A 21,259-nucleotide genomic window follows, 5' to 3' on the forward strand; every position below is an offset into this window, starting at 1 on the left:
GTGTTGGAAATCACTTAAAATATGTAGAAATGCAAAAAAAAAAAATTCTCAATTTTTTTTGGGGGGGGGACCAAGTCCAAAATTTAATGGCATGATCCTTCGACCATACCTAACCCCCCCACCAAGTTTCGTCAAAATCCGTCAAGGAGTTTTTCCGTAATACTGTTCACAAACAAACAAACAAACAGAAAGGGGTGAAAACAGTAACCTCCATCCATCTTCGAAGATGGCAGAGGTTAATAAAAAATCTAAAATTCACCGACCAACGGGGGACTTTTATGACCCCAACTCAGAAGCACTAAATTTAATTCAATCTGCTGAAGTTTCACATCAATGAGGAAATGTAATTTATTTTGATTGGATGATGTTTTAGTGATAATTTAAACAAACATTAGCATTAAAAAAAATAAAATCGGAGGACTTGCTCGATACAGATGCAATGTGAAGAAATCATTCATGAATGAAAACAACTGGGGTCTTTTTGGACCCCTGAAAGGATTTGCTTGTAACTCTGTGCAGCAATGTGGGATCTTAAAACATCATGTCTATTACCGGCACATGGATAAACAAGCTAATAAACCATGAAATACATTGTTAAACCACTGTAGAAATATCACTTCAAAATTTATGCCCGGGGTCCAACAAGACCCCTGTTGGTAGGACTCAGGTTAAACAGTCGTCGTTCATGTCCGTCCATCCTTATCAAGGAGCTTGCACATGTATTACGAGCAGGAAAATAGCATTAGGAGACATAAATGTACTTTGACAACGCTCTTTCACCACGTCTTGAGATGAGCAGTACATGCGTTTGCGTTTTGTCATGTGAAGGCCGTATGGATCCAAAGTTGATATTTGATTCACGTCGACAAAGGCCTGTCTGGTGTTAATTGAGCACGTTGTTCATGCTGCAATCTCATAAGCAATTTGTCTGCTGTCTCCTTGTATCCTTCAGTGTGGTATCTTGTGTATGCATGAACAACTGCTCCCCCTCTTCCATTCCACCAAGTGGCTCAGGGAGGAAGATACAAACATTATTTTTGTTTATCATTTGTATTTAGGTGTCGAATAGTTCAAATGCTAATACAGAACACTATTTTGAACTGTTTAAAAAATATGTATAAAATTTTTTTGTTTGGCTTGCTTTTGATTGAAATAAATGATGCAATTTTCCATAAGAATAGAAGTAACTTTTTGTTTAACGTGCATTCAAGGCGATGCAGCTGAAATCGTATTATCGGTGTCACCCATCTATTTGTTTTGGAAGTCGTGAAGCCGCTTCGGAAAACTCCATTTTGGCTGGCACTACGAGGCTTTCCCGTGCCATCATATTCTGATTGTCAAAGTTCTTCGCAGGTTTTTCGGCCTCCAAACCCTTGGACCATGGCAATTATGAATGTCCTTGCTGAGCTTCACCAAGAGACCGATTTAAAGGTATAGTGGTGAGGTTTATTTTTCTGCCTTTTGCTCTTCTGCTTTGCTCCCTCTTTGATGCTGTAGTATGCAAAATCTCGATCATAAATCTATTGGTTGCTAATAACACACTAAAAATAATAATAATGGTGGCTATAATGTGAGGGATCGGTTACCTCCATATTCGTGTTGGTACGTGTGGTCACCATCATGCCCGAAACTTCAGAAGGTCTTTGTGCATCAAAAACGAGATTCCTGTTTCGAAGAGTTTCTTCTTTTGTTCCCATGCAACCTTTGGTGTTGGCGCTGGTTTTGCAAAACATTTCTTAAATGTGAATCTTATTTCTGGGACCTTGTAGTTCCTCACTCACTCATGCATCCATGTGGAAGCTCTGTTCTGTGTTGGCTGTGGTCATTTGTCTTCGACCATCTCGGAGGGTCTTTTTATGAACGAGTATCAACTGCATTGAGTGAGCGAAATTTTCACAATTGAAGTCTTCTGTTGCGTTTGATGTTGCATTTTCTTTTGTCCACGGTGTGCTCGGTGTAGCTGAACCTAAAGTTTGAGATTGAGGTGCTATGCAAGACGCTGAGCATCGACATCAATGAGCTGAAGCCGAGTAGCCTGCTGAAGGACAAGGATAGGCTCAAGATACTGGACGAGCAGCTGTCAGCTCCCAAGAAAGAGACCAAGATTCTGGATGACCAACAACAACCCATGGTGCTACCCGCTCAGACCACAAGTATGGCCATCACATTGACATTTTTCGATTATTTTTATGATCGGCACATCGGCCAGAGTTTGTGGAAAAGAAAAACCACCACACTGTATTGGTTGGCTTGCACTGTCTTTGAACTTGTGTTCTTGCATTGTGGAATCGCAAGCTAAGCAGCAGTGCTACAAAAAATGCTTTGTGGGGAAAAATGTAGTTTGCAGGTTTATCTACCTGGAAGCTTATGTTCCAAAGTGACAAAGGCGATAAAAAGTGAAAATGTAACTTGACATCCATTTTGATCTGCTGCTCCACTGCAAGTCGCTGGCTTCCTCCTTGAACTTTCGTGTGTTTTGCCCCACTTCTTCCGGGAATGCGAGACGTATACACAAAATGTACACGCGTCTTTGTTTGCGTGGTTGGGTTATTTTTTTTTTTAATGGTGCTGTTGAGATTGCTGTTCTTCTGACGAAGGGCTAAGCCCTGAAATATCAGCTTTCCTTTCCTTTCAAATGTCATTTCCATACCCTTGTCATCTTTCACCTGATAAAAACCTTGCACCGGAATTGTCCGCTGAGTTAGACCAATGCCAACCTTGACCAAGTTCTCGTATTTCTTATTGTAAGCTACTATTGACAGTTATCAACAAAAATTTGTAATTTTTGGTCAGGCCATTCACATTATATTTCAAGTACAAGCAGCCTTAAGTCTTCTTTTCATGATTGTGTGTGCTCTTTTATCTGTTCATAGTCGTGACGAGTGGAATAACGACTACCACAACCACAGGTCCTCCCCAACCTCAGTTCAGCTTCTACGACATCAACGTATATTCTCTGGCTGGATTATCACCCCACATCACGATCTCTCCAAACGTAAGACCCACTCGGACACCCGTCTCACATCTTCACAGATGTTTTGCATCGGAATCCTGACTATCTAAACCCCTCAGTATGTTAAATACTTTGTCATGAATAATTGATATTCAGAAAGTGTGGCTTTTTTTTCTGCTTTGTAAGCTATCTTCTCGATTGATTGATTGATTGATGCATCGATGGTTGATGGGTTTTCTGAGGTTTTTGTGCGCGAACACAGATTGCATTGTTTCAAGCGCATCCACAACTGAAGCAATACGTGAGACCGTCGCTGGAGCGTGCAGTCCAAGAACTTGTGCACCCTGTGGTGGAACGCTCGATCAAAATTGCCATGACGACGTGCGAGCAGATAGCACGCAAAGACTTTGCATTGGATCCCGAAGAAAGCAGGATGCGTGCGGCGGCGCAGCACATGATGCGCAACCTGACGGCCGGCATGGCTATGATCACCTGCCGGGAACCACTTTTGCTCAGCATCACCAGCAATCTCAAGAACAATTTTTTAGCTGCTCTCAGGGTGAGTATAAACTCTCCATGCACACGCACAAAGCTGCATCGAGTAGGCTTCCTGTAATTTTGAGATAGATTGAAAATATATCTGGCATCTCTGTAAAAACAAACGGATTAAAATGCAGGTACAGTAGTTGAATCCTCCAGTGAGCTTATCGATCGGTTGAAATTGCGAGCCCAGCATGCCGGTACATTTCCCTTATTTTCTTCATATGTCTCGCTTCGAGGAAGGGCTGAGCCTGAAAGCTCGGCGAATATCTGCAACCTTGCTACAAATATAAATGCCGGTTGATTGAACTTTGATGCGAATAAGACACTTTGTAAGCACGATTTACATTGTCTGCTCGATCATGGTTAAATACGGAAAGGAATGTTCGTCTTTGAAGGTGTGGTTAAATATGGAAACATCATTGTGTCGTCGATTAGGATGATTGTTTTGGGTGTTTTTTTTCTTCCCCTTTAAAGGTTGATGAGTGTTTACTGTGGTGGGAAACGAGTTGTGGCTCATGTTTTGTGTGTTAACCATTTGTCGGTGTAAAATAAGCCGCCCTTTGTTCTGACAGGCCTCTCACTGAAAATGCCAACCAGCGACCTTGTTTTTTTTTTTTTTTGTCTCCAGCAGTAACTGAAACGGCACTCGGTAAAGCGCATACCAACGCCAGGCTAAACGGTTTGTTTTGTAGCCCAATCATAGACGACATCTGCATCCGGACCTCAACCAAAATCTAATCGGCTTGTTCTCGTCACCGACCCAACTCCTTCACCAAGTTTCGTCCTAATCCAGCCATAACTTTTTGAGATATCGTGCTATATATTGTTTTTGAACCCAACTCTCAATTGTAAAGAATCACTCGAAAAATTTATCATATCTGGATCCAGATCCAAATCTTCACCAAAATCTAATCGATTTGTCCTTGTTACACACCTGACATGTCCATCAGGTTGGCTGAATCTGTCAACTTTTTGAGATATCCTGTTCACAGACAAACAGTGGTAAATCCATAACTTCTGACCAACTCTTGTAGCAGAGGTAAATATACTCTCTTGAACCTTTAGTTTTCATAATCCATCACTTGAGGTTGAGGTGACTCCCTGGATACATGGAATATTGTGTGGATTCATCTGGAAGACGTACCATGCTCGAGAGGATGACAGGGGTCATACGGTGTTATGTGACATTTGACAAAAGCGATAGCAACTGCAAAATTCTGTGACAAACTGGGTTTTCATGTGACAGTTGAGAGAATTGTGACACATTTGACAAAGTTTTGTCCGCGCCAGCTTTGTACCAGATATATCACGATGACTATCCTTCGAGAATCTCGAGCAAACTTTTTATCGGTGGTCACCAGCAAGGTGAGAGGAAAGATCAACACACATTCTCACGTCAAGTTTTGTTCATTTTTGCGCTTTGTTATAACTGATGTCGCGGTTTCTGTTTGTTAATTTTTGCGCTTTGTTTATCACTTATACCGCAGACTTCTTTGCATTAACACTGTTCAGTTAATAATACTTTTTGCTTACACTAGAATGGGAAACTCCAGGAGCGAAAAGAGTTCTTGGTTACAAGTATTCCTTTTTAGAAAGGAATGATATCAAACTGGACAAGAGTGATTGACTATGCTGTATGTAACCATGTTAATTAGAGACCTGACCATCAGCCCCGCAACTATTTCATCACTACGCCTCCTGTCATTTGATGCTGAACATTTACGCTTATTGTGCAGATTACTGGACTAAAAACAGGTATGTTAGATGTCTGACGCCAAATGCATGGAAATTAAGGACCACAACATAAAATTGCTCAGATTAATCTGGGACCGAAATTGGACGGCTGTCTCGTCTCGGTTCCAGCCAACGTGTGTAAGGGTTTTAGATGGGACGGTCGTTCTCAAAGTGGGGGCATTACGTAGTAATAGTACAAAGCAGGAAATAGAGATGCATTAAGAAATTAGGAGCATTTTTGTGGTCCTTGAATTCCAATGATGTTTGTAGTGTACGAGGTGCAGCGGAACACGAGAAGCAAGAGTGTTAGCATCAACTCCGCTTTATTGCGCGTCCAGATGTACATTCCTGCCACCCCTAGCGGGCGAGTCATGATATACGAAAACCCAATCACATGATACAGCACAACGTTTAGTGCTCAGAATTTGCTTTGTCAGACGACGTTGGTCTGCTGCTTACATGTTTTGTTAATTTCTGCACAAAACGCCCAGACTGATGTTTATCATCAATAACACGAAAGAACATATCGATTGAACAATAATTGATGAACATTATTATGGGTGTTACACTTCATTTGTGGTTGAGGTACACTATATGACCACATATAATTATTTTGTCAGGCCTCACGAGGGTTTCTGTTTTTTTCAGCTGTCGATCATGAGTAAAAGGAACACCACCTTCAAAGTGTTGGATGGGGAGGACCCCAATCAAGACCCTATACAAAACTGGGCGAAACCCCACGACAATCACTCTGTCCGCTGTCTTTTGTCTGGAGATCGTGAGCATTGCTCAGAGGGGGGAGGACTAGCTTATCCGTCATTCCAAGACTGGTACACATATCAAGCGAAGACAAAACACTTTGGATGACGATCGAAAATTGAAGCGACTCGTGGATACGCAGAGGAATATACAGACTTGATTTGCTTGTGGCAGTGCGGGTGCTGACTATGGACGGGAAGACTGTCAAAAGTGGAGCTTAAATAACAATGTGACGTATGTGGAAACGATGTGGTGTGCCAATGTTTCAGTGAATAACTTTTCCTTTAGACTCTCAGATTCTATGATCGCGATGTTTCCTTGCTTGTTTCCTGACTCAAAGATCGTGAAGGAGTTCCAATGCGCTTCAGACAAGACAGCGTACGTAGTTTCGGATGGAATGGGGCCGTATATACATACTCTAATTGAAAATGAAATTATAAACTTTGCTCCAGCATACAGTATTCAGGTTGATGAGGCAACAACTGCTAAACATTGGAGACAGTTCGATATGATCGTCCGTTACTGGCCAGCAAAGGGTGATCGTGTTCGTGAAGAACATCTGGAGTCGTTTGAGATGGGTCATGCTGATGCTACTAAACTCAAGGACAACATTGTTCGATCTCTCAGCGGTCTGTACCATGACTAGTTGTTGCAAATTTCCTCCGATGGACCGAATGTCATGAAATCTCTGCAGAAAAAGGCTATGGGAGAGATCAATCCGAAAATGATCAATATCAGCACGTGCAACTTGCACGAAAGCCACAATGCCTTTTCTAGTGCATTCAAAAAATTTGGCTCTGAGATCGAATCTTTAGGTATTGACGTATTCTATCTTTTCAAATACTCAGCTACTAGGAGAGAAGACTTCGAGGCTGTGCAGAAATCCAAGGGCATTAAAGGACATGTCTTTCTCCTCCATGTGTCTTCGCGATGGACGACATTGGAAGACGTCACAGAAAGACTGATGGAGCAACTTCCGGCTTTGACAGAGTATTTTCTCAGAACTCTTACTGACAAAGAGAGGGAGAACGAAAGAATCAAGAGGATCTGCGGTGTTTTGAGTAACAAGCTTTTCAAGTGTGAACTGCTATTCATGAAATCCGTCCTGTCCATGTTCAACCGTTTCAATAAGTTGATACAGAGCGAGGGCCCGCTCACCCACATTCTCTACGATGAAATGAACACACTGATCCTATCGCTGATTCGACGCGCCCTGACCGAAGGCGCTATTGGTCGAAAGACTAGAAAGCAACTTGGAAGCATCAATCTAACAAATCGCGATGTCTGGCTTCCAAAATTGGACATCGGAGAAGCGGCTTCACGGGAGATAAAAGCCATGAGAGAACCCAAAAGGATATCCGAGGGGAGTTATCTGGATTTCTTCAAGAGAGCCAAACTGCTTTATTCAGAGGCGATCGGTAAACTCCTCAAAACATTCCCAATGGACATGGACAACCTGCTCTTGCATGACCCACAAGTTCTTCATCCTTTAGCTCGGCAGTCAGAATCAACTGAGCAAGCCATCAAGTGCGTTGCCATCAAAATGTTCTCGAGAGATAAAAATTGACGCAGTATCTGATGAGTGGTTGGAGTACTCGAGCGAGGACATCCCAGAAGACAGGTACACCGATAAGCCACAGGTCAGCACTTCCGAAGACGAAGATTCGGATGAGGACAACTCCGATGCCAATGCGGGAAATGTCAATGGAAGAGTTGATGTGTACTGATACAGAGTCGGCAATATGAAAAGACCTAGTGGTCAGTTGAAATACGCCAATCTGATGACATTGGTTCGGATAGCCCTCACATTGAATCATGGCAATGCCGATGTTAAGAGGGGGTTCAGTAAGAACAAACTATTGCTCACATCTCATCGCACCCGGATCACTATGCCTCGCATCAATGGACTGCGGACAGTAAGTTCGTATATGAAGAGATTTGATAACAAACCACAGATGCTACCTTATTCGGAGAAACTGATATCAAACACTCGGAAAGCAAGGTCGGCGTATATGACTCGAATTGAACGGGAGAGACGGGCCACAAAACGACCAGCTGAAGCAGCTGCTCCGAACGACTCTCAGCAGGAGGTTCAAATTCTGGTCAAGAAAAGGAGGGCTGAAGCACTGTTGGCGGAGGGCATGACGATGCTCGACAATGCAGTGAAGGGAGAATCTGATAACTTGGTCGCCAAAGTTGCGGCTGCGAATGCTACCATCCAGAATGCCAAAAAAAAATGCTAGATGGGGCCAATAAAGAACTGAATAACCTGAAGAAAAAGAAATAGTGCTTTCCGATGAACTGGTACCCCGGTATTACAGAATGAGCGACGTGGAATTACGAGAATGTTGAGTTTGGAATTAAAAAGAATGTTAAAAAGTGATCCTGGCTTGTCCAATCTGTACGTCTCAAACCCCAAAATATATGTGACAAAATGGACTTTCTATGTGAGAAAACGAATTTTTTTTTGTGACGTGACAAAATGTGACAGACTGGAAATTGCCCGTATGATCCCTGGGATGTCACCGTCGGTGAAGCTGAAAATGCATATATGAAAATGAAAATGCATACCCTTATGTGCATGGTGAAGGGTTGGAGTCCCGAGTGATGTGCACTGGTTGGTAGTTCATTTGGGAAAATGTCAAAGGGTTTGTGATTTATGCTGTGGTTTTCTTCGACATAACCATAAAGCCTCACCCCATCATGCCAGTCATCTGTGGATCAAATGGTCTTGCCATGTGGAGTTTCCCGACGTGTCATTCAGGGCAAGTTGGACTCGGCCTTGAGGGCGAGCCATATGAGGCGAGCCTTGAGTGTGTGGAGAATAATTTTATATTGCTGATATATATTTATATATTTATTTATATATATTTATATTTATTTCTTATATATATATATATATATATATATATATATATATATATATATATATATATATATATATATATATATATATATATATATATATATATATATATATATATATATATATATATATATATATATATATATATATATATATATGTCTATATAATCAGACGCACCTCCTGACTGTTGTGAGCATTGCCGCGGATTATGTCTCGTAGTAAAACCGCATAATCCGCAAAAAACAACTGTCCATCTGCCACCCAGACTATTAGTCCTGCTCATGCAAACCATTCAACCAGAAGGCACGTGATGTGATCGACAGGTAAATCGAAACATGTGGAGTGTGACGAGCACTTTTCAATCTCCATTGGACATCATCCTACACAAAAGCGTCACCTCCAACCAAGAGGCCTCAGCCTGGTGACTGTCAAACAGACAAAGATTACTTGCTCAACATCAGTTAGACATCAAACGGAGCCGTCTATCCAGGTTTCGGATAGGTGGCTTGACCCAGCCTTTCGGTGGATATGCCAAGAAAACAAATAAAATCTTTCTTTGAGATATTCAAAACCTGAACACGCAATAATTCCAGGAAATCCCAGTAAAACTAATGAGGCAAAAATCTGAAGATGGTACTCGTATGAAACGCTCTCTCCCTACGGGATAGCAAGTCACCCACCCTCTGGCGTGGTCAGCGAAGCACTTGCAACATGTCACGTGTGTGGTGCAAAATTGCGAGTCGCCTCTACAGAGACCCTCTCCCCCCACCACGGGGTGGTGCGATATGCTACACACTACGGTTGATGGCAAACAAATACCGTCCTGCCGTGTTTTTCAGTTTTATGATGTCGATGACGGGCTTTGCTCATGAGCATATTCCTGTGTTTTTGATGCCAAATTGCTTTCATGGAGTTGAATAAGATCCTCCAATCATTACAAATGCTTTGCACTTTATAGAATTTGGAGGTGGTGTCATTGGAATGGTGAATGTGATGCCTTATTTTTTACATGATAGTGCTGTGAGTTGCAGTTTCAACTTTGGGTGCCTTTGAGTTTTGGGGGCAGTTGTTGTTGATGTCATCTAAATACAATTCATTTTGTTGTTTGGAATATATATATATATATATATATATATATATATATATATATATATATATATGTTTATATATTTTTTATATAAATTTTATATAAAATATTTTATATAACATATTTTTATATAAATACATATTTATATATATATATATATTTATATTTATATATATATATGTATATATATATATATATATATATATATATATATATATATATATATATATATATATATATATATATATATATATATGTATGTATATATATATATATATATGTATGTATATATATATATATATATGTATGTATATATATATATATATGTATGTATATATATATATATATATGTATGTATATATATATGTGTATATATATATATATATATATATATGTATATATATATATATATATATATATATATATATATATATATGTATATGTATATATATATGTATATGTATATGTATATATATGTATATGTATATATATGTATATGTATATATATGTATATGTATATATATGTATATGTATATATATGTATATGTATATATATGTATATGTATATATATGTATATGTATATATATGTATATGTATATATATGTATATGTATATATATGTATATATATGTATATGTATATATATGTATATGTATATATATATATATATGTATATATATATATATATATATATGTGTATATGTATATGTATATATATATATATATATATATATATATATATATATATTGTTGCGGATTTCGCGACCGCCGGCGTGCTGACGGCCACGTAACTCGAATCGCGGCACGTCGCCCACCGGACGGACAATCCAGTCGTGACCCTCCTCGGACTAACGCCGGGAACCAGTCACGGGTGGACCTTTCGGTCTCACCGCGATCGAGCCAATCAGCCCCCGCGTGGGATAGGGTTGCTCGCCAAATTCGAACTACCTAAGTACCCACGCGGAGGGTAGACCGGGCGATCGCACATCGCCGCAGGTCGACTTCGGACACGGGCCACTTAAGCGACCTGTTCCGTACTATCAGAATAACCGAGCGGTGTTATCGTCGACCTCGACGGTTCGATTAATTATCGGGCGTATTCAGCCCACTACCAACCCTTTACGTGAAGCAAGATGGGGACTCAATGGGGGAAAAGACGAAGCGAAGCGGGAGAACAGTTCAACAATAAAAGCACATTTATTCTCGGCACACGGGAAGCACACAAATACAATTCCACCAAAAGCACACAAAAAAAAGAAAACACAATTCCATTTACACAAAAAGCAAATATAAAAGTGAAAACACAGTGCAGAGCTAATACCGACTACCGAGCACACGGCAACACTTATACAATTCTACTTCACAGACGGCGCCGACAACACATACCCAAAACCAAGGAAAAGAAATCCCCAAGAATGAGGCGGGCCTGAGGCCGAGACCGGGTCGGGCCTACCCGTCTGGTGATGAGACGCGGAGCGGCGATGGCCCCGCAACCCGCGGGCCTCGTGGACAGTGCCTGGCAGGGGGTGGGAACGGGGCCCCCTTGGTCGCACTATCTCAGCGCGGGGGGAAACAGGAGGGGGTTGCTGATGCTCGGGGTATAGAGGATCTTTATTATCCCTGGTGTGCGTCTCCACCTCGGCCAGGTCGCGCTGCCGGCCTCCCTCGGGCGTGCAGCTCCCGGCACCGACGCGAGCACCCCCTCGTCCGACTCTCTTCAGCTTCTCCAGCCACTGCAGGCTTCGGGCTCCAGACTTCCACACTCGTCCCCTCCGTTCCGACTCCTTCTCGTTCTCGTTCTCCTTTTTTGTTCTCGTTCTCCTCGTTCTCGTTCTCGTTCTCCTTCTCCTTCTCGTTCCCGTTCTCGTTCTCCTTTTTGTTCTGACTCCTTCTCGTTCTCGTTCTCCTCCTTTTTCTGACTGACGAACACCGTCCTTTTATCCCCCCGTAACTTCGCCTTTGACCCCCTCCCTTTGACCTTTCACCTCGCTCCCCATTGGCCCGAGAAAAAGTGGGCGTGAAGGCTTTTTGATCCACAAATTTGCATATATCGATCGCCCTGGGGGCGGGGCCAATTCGCCCCTCGCTCACCGATTGGACGGCAAAAAGTGGGCGTGTGTCGTTTTTGATCCGTTTTTGAAGCACAAAATCCGTGATTTTGTACACGCTGTTCGACGCGCGTTCTGCATGAGTCCAACACCGGTACCCACAGCGGGGCAAGAACGGTGGCGATGCTACGGTTGCGAGGTGTGACGTGAAGGTCGTGGCGGTTGTGGTGAAGCGGTGGTTGTGGTCGGTGGTTGATGTTGTGGTTGTGATCATGGCGGTTGGTCCAAAATAAAGATAGTAAAAGAAAAACGGCTATCCTGAAGAGTCGCAGCACGTATAAATGACATGTATTCCCACTAGACAACGGGTTTGGGCCTAACTACACATGCACTTACCGAGATACCTCACCTAAGGGACCTGAATGGTGGTTTGCGAATCTGGTAACCACAACAATATGTATATAGTAACTGGTATCTGGTATAACAATATCTGGTATCTGTATATATCTGGTATCTGGTATCTGTATATAGTATCTGGTATAACAATATGTATATAGTATCTACAACACAACAATATGTATCTGGTAACCACAACAATATGTACAAAAATACAGATTTCCGTAAAATGCTGAAGGAATTTCACCTGAACATAAATATATGTATATATATATATATATATATATATATATATATATATATATATATATATATATATATATATATATATATATATATATTTATGTTCAGGTGAAATTCCTTCAGTATTTTACGGAAATCTGTATTTTTGTCATTACCCATTCGGAGGTTTCCATATGTTCGTCATTCAGAAGGCATGCCACGATTATAGGGAATTGAGGTGCTATTCAGAGATCCTGATTTGTTTGTTCACCCATTTCATCCAGATGGGGAGTAATGCAAACACAATAACTCATCATGGCCACGATTGTGTGAATTACCTACCCCATGGTAGTTTTTATTTTGAGCTGTTTTTGAAAAAGTTAGTCTGAAGCCAGGTACAAAAGCTTGCAAGCACGTTACCGTGATTAGATGTCCGGCAGGTAGGAGACGGTGTGTGTACGTTGGTGTTGCGTATCTGCCTTTCCTCGCCGGCAGATTCGTCTGGACTGGTTATCATGCTGGAATGGCATTTATTTTCGTTTACATGATGAGTGTTTGGTGACATTTTATTTTGTCGTATTAATTTGTGATTGGAACGAAAATATATCGAGATTAATTTTAAAGAAGACGGAAGAAATTGCAAAAGGGGGGTGGGGAATTGGAAAAAGCGTTGTTTCTCCCGATCGGAATGGAAGGCTGTGACGTTGTCATCCCTCGCGGGTGATTTATAATAGCTGTGGAAGACTGCTCGAGTCATCACCGAGACGGGACTTGCTATTTATCTTTCGGGAGAATTCTTCTTCAATCATCTCTCATAAAGTCGAGGAGAATTTGCTTGCCATTGTGATCTGTCGCGGCATCATTTTCACGTTGTTCGGTCGTGGGTGCAATAAAAGATTGACTCTGATTCTGAACCCCTCGGACGTCTTTACCTTCCACACTAAAGACCCACCTGCTTGGCGTTTTGTGCACGAACGACCGCCTTTTGTTGGTGTCCATCAGAAGCATTCCGCTGTGCAGAGATCATGTGCTTGGTATTGTGCTGAAAAGGGCAACTCCAATCGTGGAGTTTCATTGATCACGATTTTCCACCTGATATTGGCACCTTTGTGTGGCTCGTGTAAAAAGCTCTTCTTTACCTTTGTCGTACCTTGAACGTTTCACGTTGCCTCACACGGGTTGTTCCAGCTCGTCTGAAGAGTCGGGAGTCTATTTCTTCTTGGATCCTTCATCAACATTCCTGCCGGGTTCCAGAGGTCTATTCAGCTAAGTATCTTGGCAAATTGCCATTCCCTTGTGGCATTCAAACTCCTTGCAGATGGCTTCCCGTCACTTGTACGTTTATGACTCCGACCCCTGGTCAAATCTGATGCAGTGCCCCCGTCACTCATTTTGCTAACCTCGGAAGGATGACGGGCTGAGTCAACCCGCCTGGAGTCAATTCAACAGCAGGAATGGGGCTCTAACCCAAGACCCTAAGATCTGAAGCCACCCTCCCAAATCGTTAAGTGAGCATTAGTCTCCAGCAATGAATGTTCAGGTGAAAAAAAAAAAACAAATTCTTCCTCAAATATCACTTTAATTTGCATAGTTGTTTTTTTGTTGCAATATCGACAGGATCACCCCCAAAATGCATATTTTGACATCAATTTTTCAAAAATTTCTGGGGGAGCATACCCCTGCACCCCTTCGGAAAATCTCGTTTTTCCTTTTTTCAAAAGTTCTGCAGTTTCACCCGTGCAATATATACATGTATCAACTTTTGCTTTTCCTCACATGTTTGTATCACTAAAAGTGATCAAACTGATTGATTTAAGTATGCAGTCTTATTTGCGGCCGACCACCTCATGTAGTATCCAGATACAACACAATTGAAAGTGGAAAACTGTTCTCGTTGAGTTCATTGATTCGTTGAGTTCATTGAACAGAAAACTGTTCATTGATTAATGAACGTACGTGGTAGTCATTCTCACTTTGGCATTACAGAATTTGCTTTCATTCACCATATCCACAGGGCTCAACCATGCAGCAAAAGGAAATGATTGAACTCGCCACCAACCAACTGGCACAGGACAACTGTGAGCTTGCCTGCTGCTTCATCCAGAAGATGGCTGTGGAGAAAGCAGGGCCTGAGATGGACAAGAGACTAGCAACGGTGTGCTTGTTGAACCTCTTTATCTCATGTCGTTGTTGATCATTATTTATATAAGATTTTTTTTTAATGGTTGTGCTATTACTAATACTTGTAGTTCACTTGTCATACGTCCTTACCTCTTCACTTGTTTGTATTCCATTCAGAGATTGTAATTTATTGCACAGGGTGTCCCAGAAAACAATACGGAACGTAAAACAAGTAATTTATGTTCGTTATTCGCTCAACTGAAACATAGTTCCGGGGGGCGTTTGGGATGGCGCGTCCTCTGTCTGTCTGTCTGTCTGTCCGTTCGTCCGTCCACAAATACTTTCAACTTGTTCTCTGAAACTACACATGCAATTTTGATGAAACTTTCACCACAACGTTCATCACCCGTGATGTACCAAAGTTTAAAAAAAATAAAATAAAACGTTCTCTTAAAATGTTTCATCTTCTTCTTTCACACATTTGGTTCTCGGTCTATCATAATTCACTACTCTTCTTTTTCTTCTTCAAAAGGCAGGTTTCAATTCAACTTTTCCTTCGTTCCGTGTCGAAAAAGTCCAACTGTAAAAACCTTTCTTTTCTCCATTCTCTTAATTCTCCTTTATTAAATCGCTCGTGTAATGTCTTCAATCGCATCTCTGACTTAAAAACAAAATTAAATCCCACTTTGCAATGCATGTTCATGTTGCAGCAATCATCCTTTTTTTTCCAACTTCAGTGCCAATTCACCCCACCTCCTTAAATCTGCCTCCTCATAACCCCTCACCTGTCACCCCCTCTCCTTATCCCTCCCATCTTGCCCCTCATCCTTCCTCCACCCTTGGTACCTCTTCACTGTCTTCTGCTTCAGTATCAGCTCCTCCCCTGATGTCCCAAAGTGTGTGGTGTTCTCACATCTGTAGGCTCCATTCTAACCTAACAGATATCTCACATTCTCATTCAGTACACTCATCAACACCAGAAACTTGCTCCTTCCTTCCTCTCAGCACACCGCCCCCTCTTCCTAACCCCTCAAATCTTGTTCCCACCCCCTGCCCGCTCCCTTCTTCACCACACCTCCACAAAGTCTCATCCTTCCCCATCGCCCTCCTGCACCTCGGCCGTGCATACTCTCGTCTCCCCTCCGTCCCAAAGCTTTCCTCTCATCCCTCCCTCTCAAAGCAACCTTCATACTCTTTTCACCTTTCTCAAAAACTCCCCCCCATCCTCCTTCAACTCTCCCCCCATCCTTCTTCCTCAACTCTTCCCCCCTCCTCACCTTTCTCCCTCAACTCCCCCCCTCCTTACCCTTCTCCCTCAACCCTCCCCCTCACCCCTTTGTTGTTGTTTTTTTGTATGGGGGTGGGTGCCCCCAAAAATGTTTGCTTTTTTTCTTGGAAACTACAAACACAATTTCGATGAAACTTCACCACAACCTTTATCACCCGTGATGTACCAAAGTTTGGTCATGGCATGAAAAAAAATCCATATTTCTGGATTATCTTTGTTGTTGTTTTTTACTCTTCTCCATTACATATTTTGTGGGTCATCCATGCCTACTGGTGGTTCCCTCAGCCCAGGGTTATTGCCCCTATGTGTTTGTTTGTTTTTTTGTTTTGTTTCTTTTTGTATTAAAAATATGGTCATCCATTCTTTTGACTGTTGAATTATTCCATAAATTATTTAACTATTTTGCCAATTGTCTTGCCTGTTATTAAGAACATTAAATGTGCAGTCATCTTGATTTATTTATGTATTGTTTTATTATATATTAGAGATATTTTGTCTAATATACCCGTGGAAATGTGCAGCAAAACGCTCAAAAATTATTTAAATCGTGCTCATCTGTTTTGTGAACTACGATGTGTTTATGACGAAGCATGTCATGCTGTTCTATCTTTAGGAGTTTGAATTGAGAAAGCATGCAAGACAAGAAGGACGGCGTTACTGCGACTCCGTTGTCCTGACGTACCAGGCAGAGCGCATGCCTGAACAAATCCGCTTGAGGGTAAGGGTGGTGATGGTGGTCGATGCTCATGATGAGCAATGGGAGGGCTGTGATTTGTCTACCACTATCTTGCAATATCTTTTTACCATAAAGTCGTCAGAAGGTATGCTCACGGCCATGGGAGGTAAAGCTGATGTTTTGGACATGAATTATATCCCTTGCCTTGTCTTCTGTGCCACTGGGTGTTGGCCGTGTTGCTCAGGTGCAGCCAACTCCCGAAACATCAGCTTTGCTCCTAATGTTGGTTAGCAAGCCTTTGTCAACTCTGTTGATCAAACCTCTCATTTGAATTGTCCTCCCATTCGATGCAGACTGATGCCAGCAAATCACCATCTTTGTTGGGCTGCCGTCGAGTGGGCAGGATGTACTTTGCTATTGGGTTAATTTGTGGATGTTTTTTTTTTTTTTAATGCACATGCCATTTTTATTTTCAATTGGGAATTAAATGAGTTATGGTTGTTATTTTATTTATTTATTTATTTTTAACTCTGCACAGGTTGGAGGAGTAGATCCGAAACAGTTGGCTGTGTATGAGGAATTTGCACGTTGCATTCCTGGTTACTTGCCAAACAGTGACATCTCTCAACCCACAGGATTCCTTACAAAACCCATGCAGGTGAGTCAGCTTCATTAACTTGTGTTTATGGTAAACCCTACAGTTTTCTTTTTCTTTCTTTTAATTTTTTTTTCAATATCAAAAGTGAAGGCTTCTTCCATGTATGGCAGGAATCTATCTATACAGGGTGGCCACAAAATATATGGAACCGACCTTTCCTCTAACAACTTCCTCCATACTGATATCCTTTTACTTTTTGCAGGTGTGCAAAGTGAAGTGTTGTTCAACAATTTAAAATTTGCTTCAGATAGGCACCATTTTTTAGCTTATTAAGACTTTACATTCCAGATAAGGTATTGTCACTGCACGGTGTCCATCCGTCCATCTCCTTTTTCGACTTATCCGGCTGAAATTTTGCAGCAACATTCCTCTCTTGACTAGTAACAGGAATTGCAAAGCTCGTTCCGGTCACATGACTTTAAGTATGTTAAAATGGCCGACTTCGTAAATTTCTTCAAAAATCTTCTTCTCAGACCCACAAGTCAGAATGCTACCAAATTTGCGTTACAACATTCGGACACGGTCATAATGTTAAATTGCAGAGGCCATGCTGATCACGTGACCGGAAGTGTGTCAAAATGGTGGACTTCGTAAAATTTTGGGAAAAATCACATTCCTTCAAAAATTCTCTTTTCCAGATCTACCCATCGGAATGCTACCAAATTTGGGTTACAACATTAGGACAGGGTCGTGATGTTAAATTGCGGAGGTCATGCCGATCACATTCCCGAAAATGTGTCAAAATGGCGTAATGAGTAAAATTTTGGGAAAATCGCGTAAATTCCTTCAAAATCTTCCTCACCAGATCCATGAGTTCAGAATTATACCAAATTTGTGTTACAGCATTAGGCTTGGGCCAGATAAGCCACAGGTCCAGTGGGCCTTTACTTTTTATTTTTTTTTAAAATCAACATGGCATGGACAACTAAAGAAAAATCGTTTTCTGTCGAAATCTACCTGAGAACGAAATCCTTCAAGAAGACTCAACCAGAGTTCAGGATTTGATGCTGAAGGAGAGTGTGCACCGAGGAAGATCAAAATCCATAGATTATCTCAAAACAGCAATGACTGATAAAATCCGTTCAATCACCGCAGCTGAATGTGTCAGAATAATAAACACAATTGGAGAGCGACATCTGGAGCATGTGCTCTCACCTCAATCAAATCGATGACATTCAAGATAGCCATCTGAAACGTTCTTTCCTGATCATGCATCGTGTGTCCCAAAGAACGGGTAATTTAAAATAAAAAATAAATAAATAATGTTGTGGTCACCCTGTATTTAATCTCAAACATCTTGCATATTATTTCCGAGTTTGTGGTTTCGTGTCGCGCTATCTTCGACTTTGTTCTGCGCTCGAGTAACGTGATATTCGGCTTACATTATCTCAAAGACCATATGAGGTGCATGGTTCAAAAAAAGTAAATAAAATGGTTCTGAAACAGTGAAATCGTGCCAAAAACGGTTACTGCATTTAAGTAAAATTACTACTGATACTCTGCATCAGTTCCTTTCTCAAACACACCCACCCCAACATGTCGCGCAGAGCGCAGGTTATGCGAGTTATTGTTAACCCACGCACATGAAGCAAAAAGCATGATTAAGCAGTTGGTTCACGTCTATCTGTCTTGTCAGTTTATGATCGAGGAACAACTTGTTTGAGAACATTTTTACTCTGTCTGCTTGTCTGGCACTCAAAATTGAAAATCATTCCAAACAGGAAAACATTGTTTTTAAGGACAATTATAAAGGACACAAACACCAGGAACGCATAATAATTGCTATGTGTTGGATAAAGTGATGTAATAGCACTGTGGAAAATGACAGTACCTTCCAGAATAAATTTATTTATTTATACGACCTTTACAACCTTTATTTTATTTTAATTTAATTATATACTAAAACACTGTAGTGCACAAATTGTCTGTCGTAATACTTCCAAGAACCTCGAGTTTTGCCATTCAATTTAAATGAAGGTTCAATGGGGTGGTGTATTAGGGTGGTATTTGGGACTGCTTCTGTACGACTTCAATAGCACTAAACTTTTGCAATGTTTTTTTAAAAATTCTTTTATTCTTATGTTTTTTAACAATCGTTAAAATCATTGTTGTATTAAAATTTAAGCAATACTGCATGGGATATCGTGTTCTCTGAACTCTCGTTTGTTTTTCTTCATTCTTTAATTCTGGAATTGATGTTGAAGTGCGGAACAGGTGTATTAACGGCGCGGGTAGTTAACCGGGCGATCGTACCTCGCCGCAGGTCAGCCTAGGACACGAACCGCTAAAGCGGTCCCTTCCGTGCTTCAGTGATAACCGAGCGGTGTTATCGCTGACCTCGACGGACGTGATTATTTACCGGGTATTCAAACCCTCCACTAATTATTCCACGAGGTAAGGTGGCACTTTCAACGAAGGAAAGGACGCAATGACAGGATACAGTTCCACACACACATTTATTACACGACACACATATTTGCAACAATCATGCATGTATGTACAGGCAAATAGAAGCAAAAGTAATACGACTGACGAAAGCAATGTACAAGCACTTAATCAGTTTTACTTGTCGGACTGGCGCCACAAACACACATACAAAAGCCCAAAGAAAAGAAGAACCTCCCTTGTTGCGGCCGGTGAACCGTCTCCGGCACTCTCCGTGTCCGCTCTCGCAGGTCCGCCTCAGGCCACCTACGGTGCCCTCCGTCCGCGTCTCCCACCAATAGCCCTCGCCAGGCCACGAGCGCGGAAACGAACGAACAAGGAGGAAGGGAACGCGAGTTGGTTTGCAGATCAACCGTCACGAGGAGAGAGCATTCGGGAGGACCAAAGAGATATCCAAGAGGAAGGAACGCATTCACCAAGGAGCGAAGGAGAGGAGAAGAGAGGCGCCCCGCCCGTGTCCGTCCTTTATGGAGCAGGGCTCCGCCCCGTTTCGGGCTCCGCCCCGTTTCGGGCTCCACCCCCCTTCTGGGAGTTTCGAGAAAGGTCTCGACAGGGGGCGTTCCTCCTCCCTGATTGCATCGCATCACACCGCGCATCCACCAATCGGGAGCGAGCTTCCCCACCCTCCCCCTTCTCACCAAGCGCGGGGAAAAATGGTGGGAAAAAAACCCCACAGGCTTCACAAGTGTTTTTGTTTTGCCAATCCTTTTCGGACGGTTTCCGTGGTGGGGAAACAGTCTTACCGTGGTCCGCGTAGGGTGGCGCTCGTAAGCGGGCGTAGTGGCAAAGATGATGGTGATTGTTGTGAGCGTGGTGGGCGTTTGCGTGGAGGTTTGTGGCAATGGTGGCTCAAAATAACGATAAAATAAAAAAATGACCGTTTTTACAGCCATTTTCCCTGCTCTGCAGGGGTTAGGCTTTTTCTTGAGGCAATGTTTTATGGCCGGATGCCCTTCCTGACGCCAACCCTGGTCGCCCCTTACGACACACAGGGATATGGTATACCTATTCTAACCGGGGCATACACCGGGACCAGTACACTGGTACTCACTTCGCCGACCTCAGATGGATGACAGGCTGAGTCAACCCCCTGGTGTTAATTCAGCAGCCAATGGGGCTTGAACTCAGGACCCTGGGATCCCAAGCCGCCACCCTAACCACTAAGCCAACACCAGGCTTGCTCAAAATAACGATAGATAAAGAAAAACGGCAAACTAAAACGTCGCAGCCTGATTGAATCACACGTATTCCCTCTAAACAACAGGTGTGGGCTAACTACACATTAACTTATCGATATATCTCACCTGAGGACCGGACCCTTTATGGTGTATTGCGAATTTCCACAGCCGTAACACTATGTTGAAACTTATCAAGTTCTTTCCATTGTAAAGACTTTTCCCGGATGGATTCCCACTTCTCAGGTGTAATGTTTTCCAAACGATCATCTGCGGTACATCGCTTA

The 21,259-nt window shown here is 42.1% G+C and overlaps 1 protein-coding gene across 5 annotated transcripts in view; it reads left to right on the forward strand.

Annotated features, from left to right (window-relative positions):
* CNOT1 (CCR4-NOT transcription complex subunit 1) overlaps window positions 1-21,259 on the forward strand; it is a 129,839-nt gene that overhangs the window by 72,577 nt on the left and 36,003 nt on the right. For all 5 annotated transcript variants that reach the window (XM_085889581.1, XM_085889583.1, XM_085889584.1 and 2 more), the window contains 7 exons: window positions 1,354-1,431; window positions 1,961-2,153; window positions 2,874-2,995; window positions 3,216-3,512; window positions 14,624-14,764; window positions 16,632-16,736; window positions 17,233-17,352. In XM_085889581.1, the coding sequence (XP_085745707.1) occupies window positions 1,354-1,431; window positions 1,961-2,153; window positions 2,874-2,995; window positions 3,216-3,512; window positions 14,624-14,764; window positions 16,632-16,736; window positions 17,233-17,352 (1,056 nt within the window). The remainder of the gene's footprint in view (window positions 1-1,353; window positions 1,432-1,960; window positions 2,154-2,873; window positions 2,996-3,215; window positions 3,513-14,623; window positions 14,765-16,631; window positions 16,737-17,232; window positions 17,353-21,259) is intronic.

Source organism: Eptatretus burgeri, chromosome 7 (assembly GCF_056783735.1).
Source record: "Eptatretus burgeri isolate ZD-2024b chromosome 7, Ebu_testis_v1, whole genome shotgun sequence".
Lineage (NCBI taxonomy): Eukaryota > Metazoa > Chordata > Myxini > Myxiniformes > Myxinidae > Eptatretus > Eptatretus burgeri.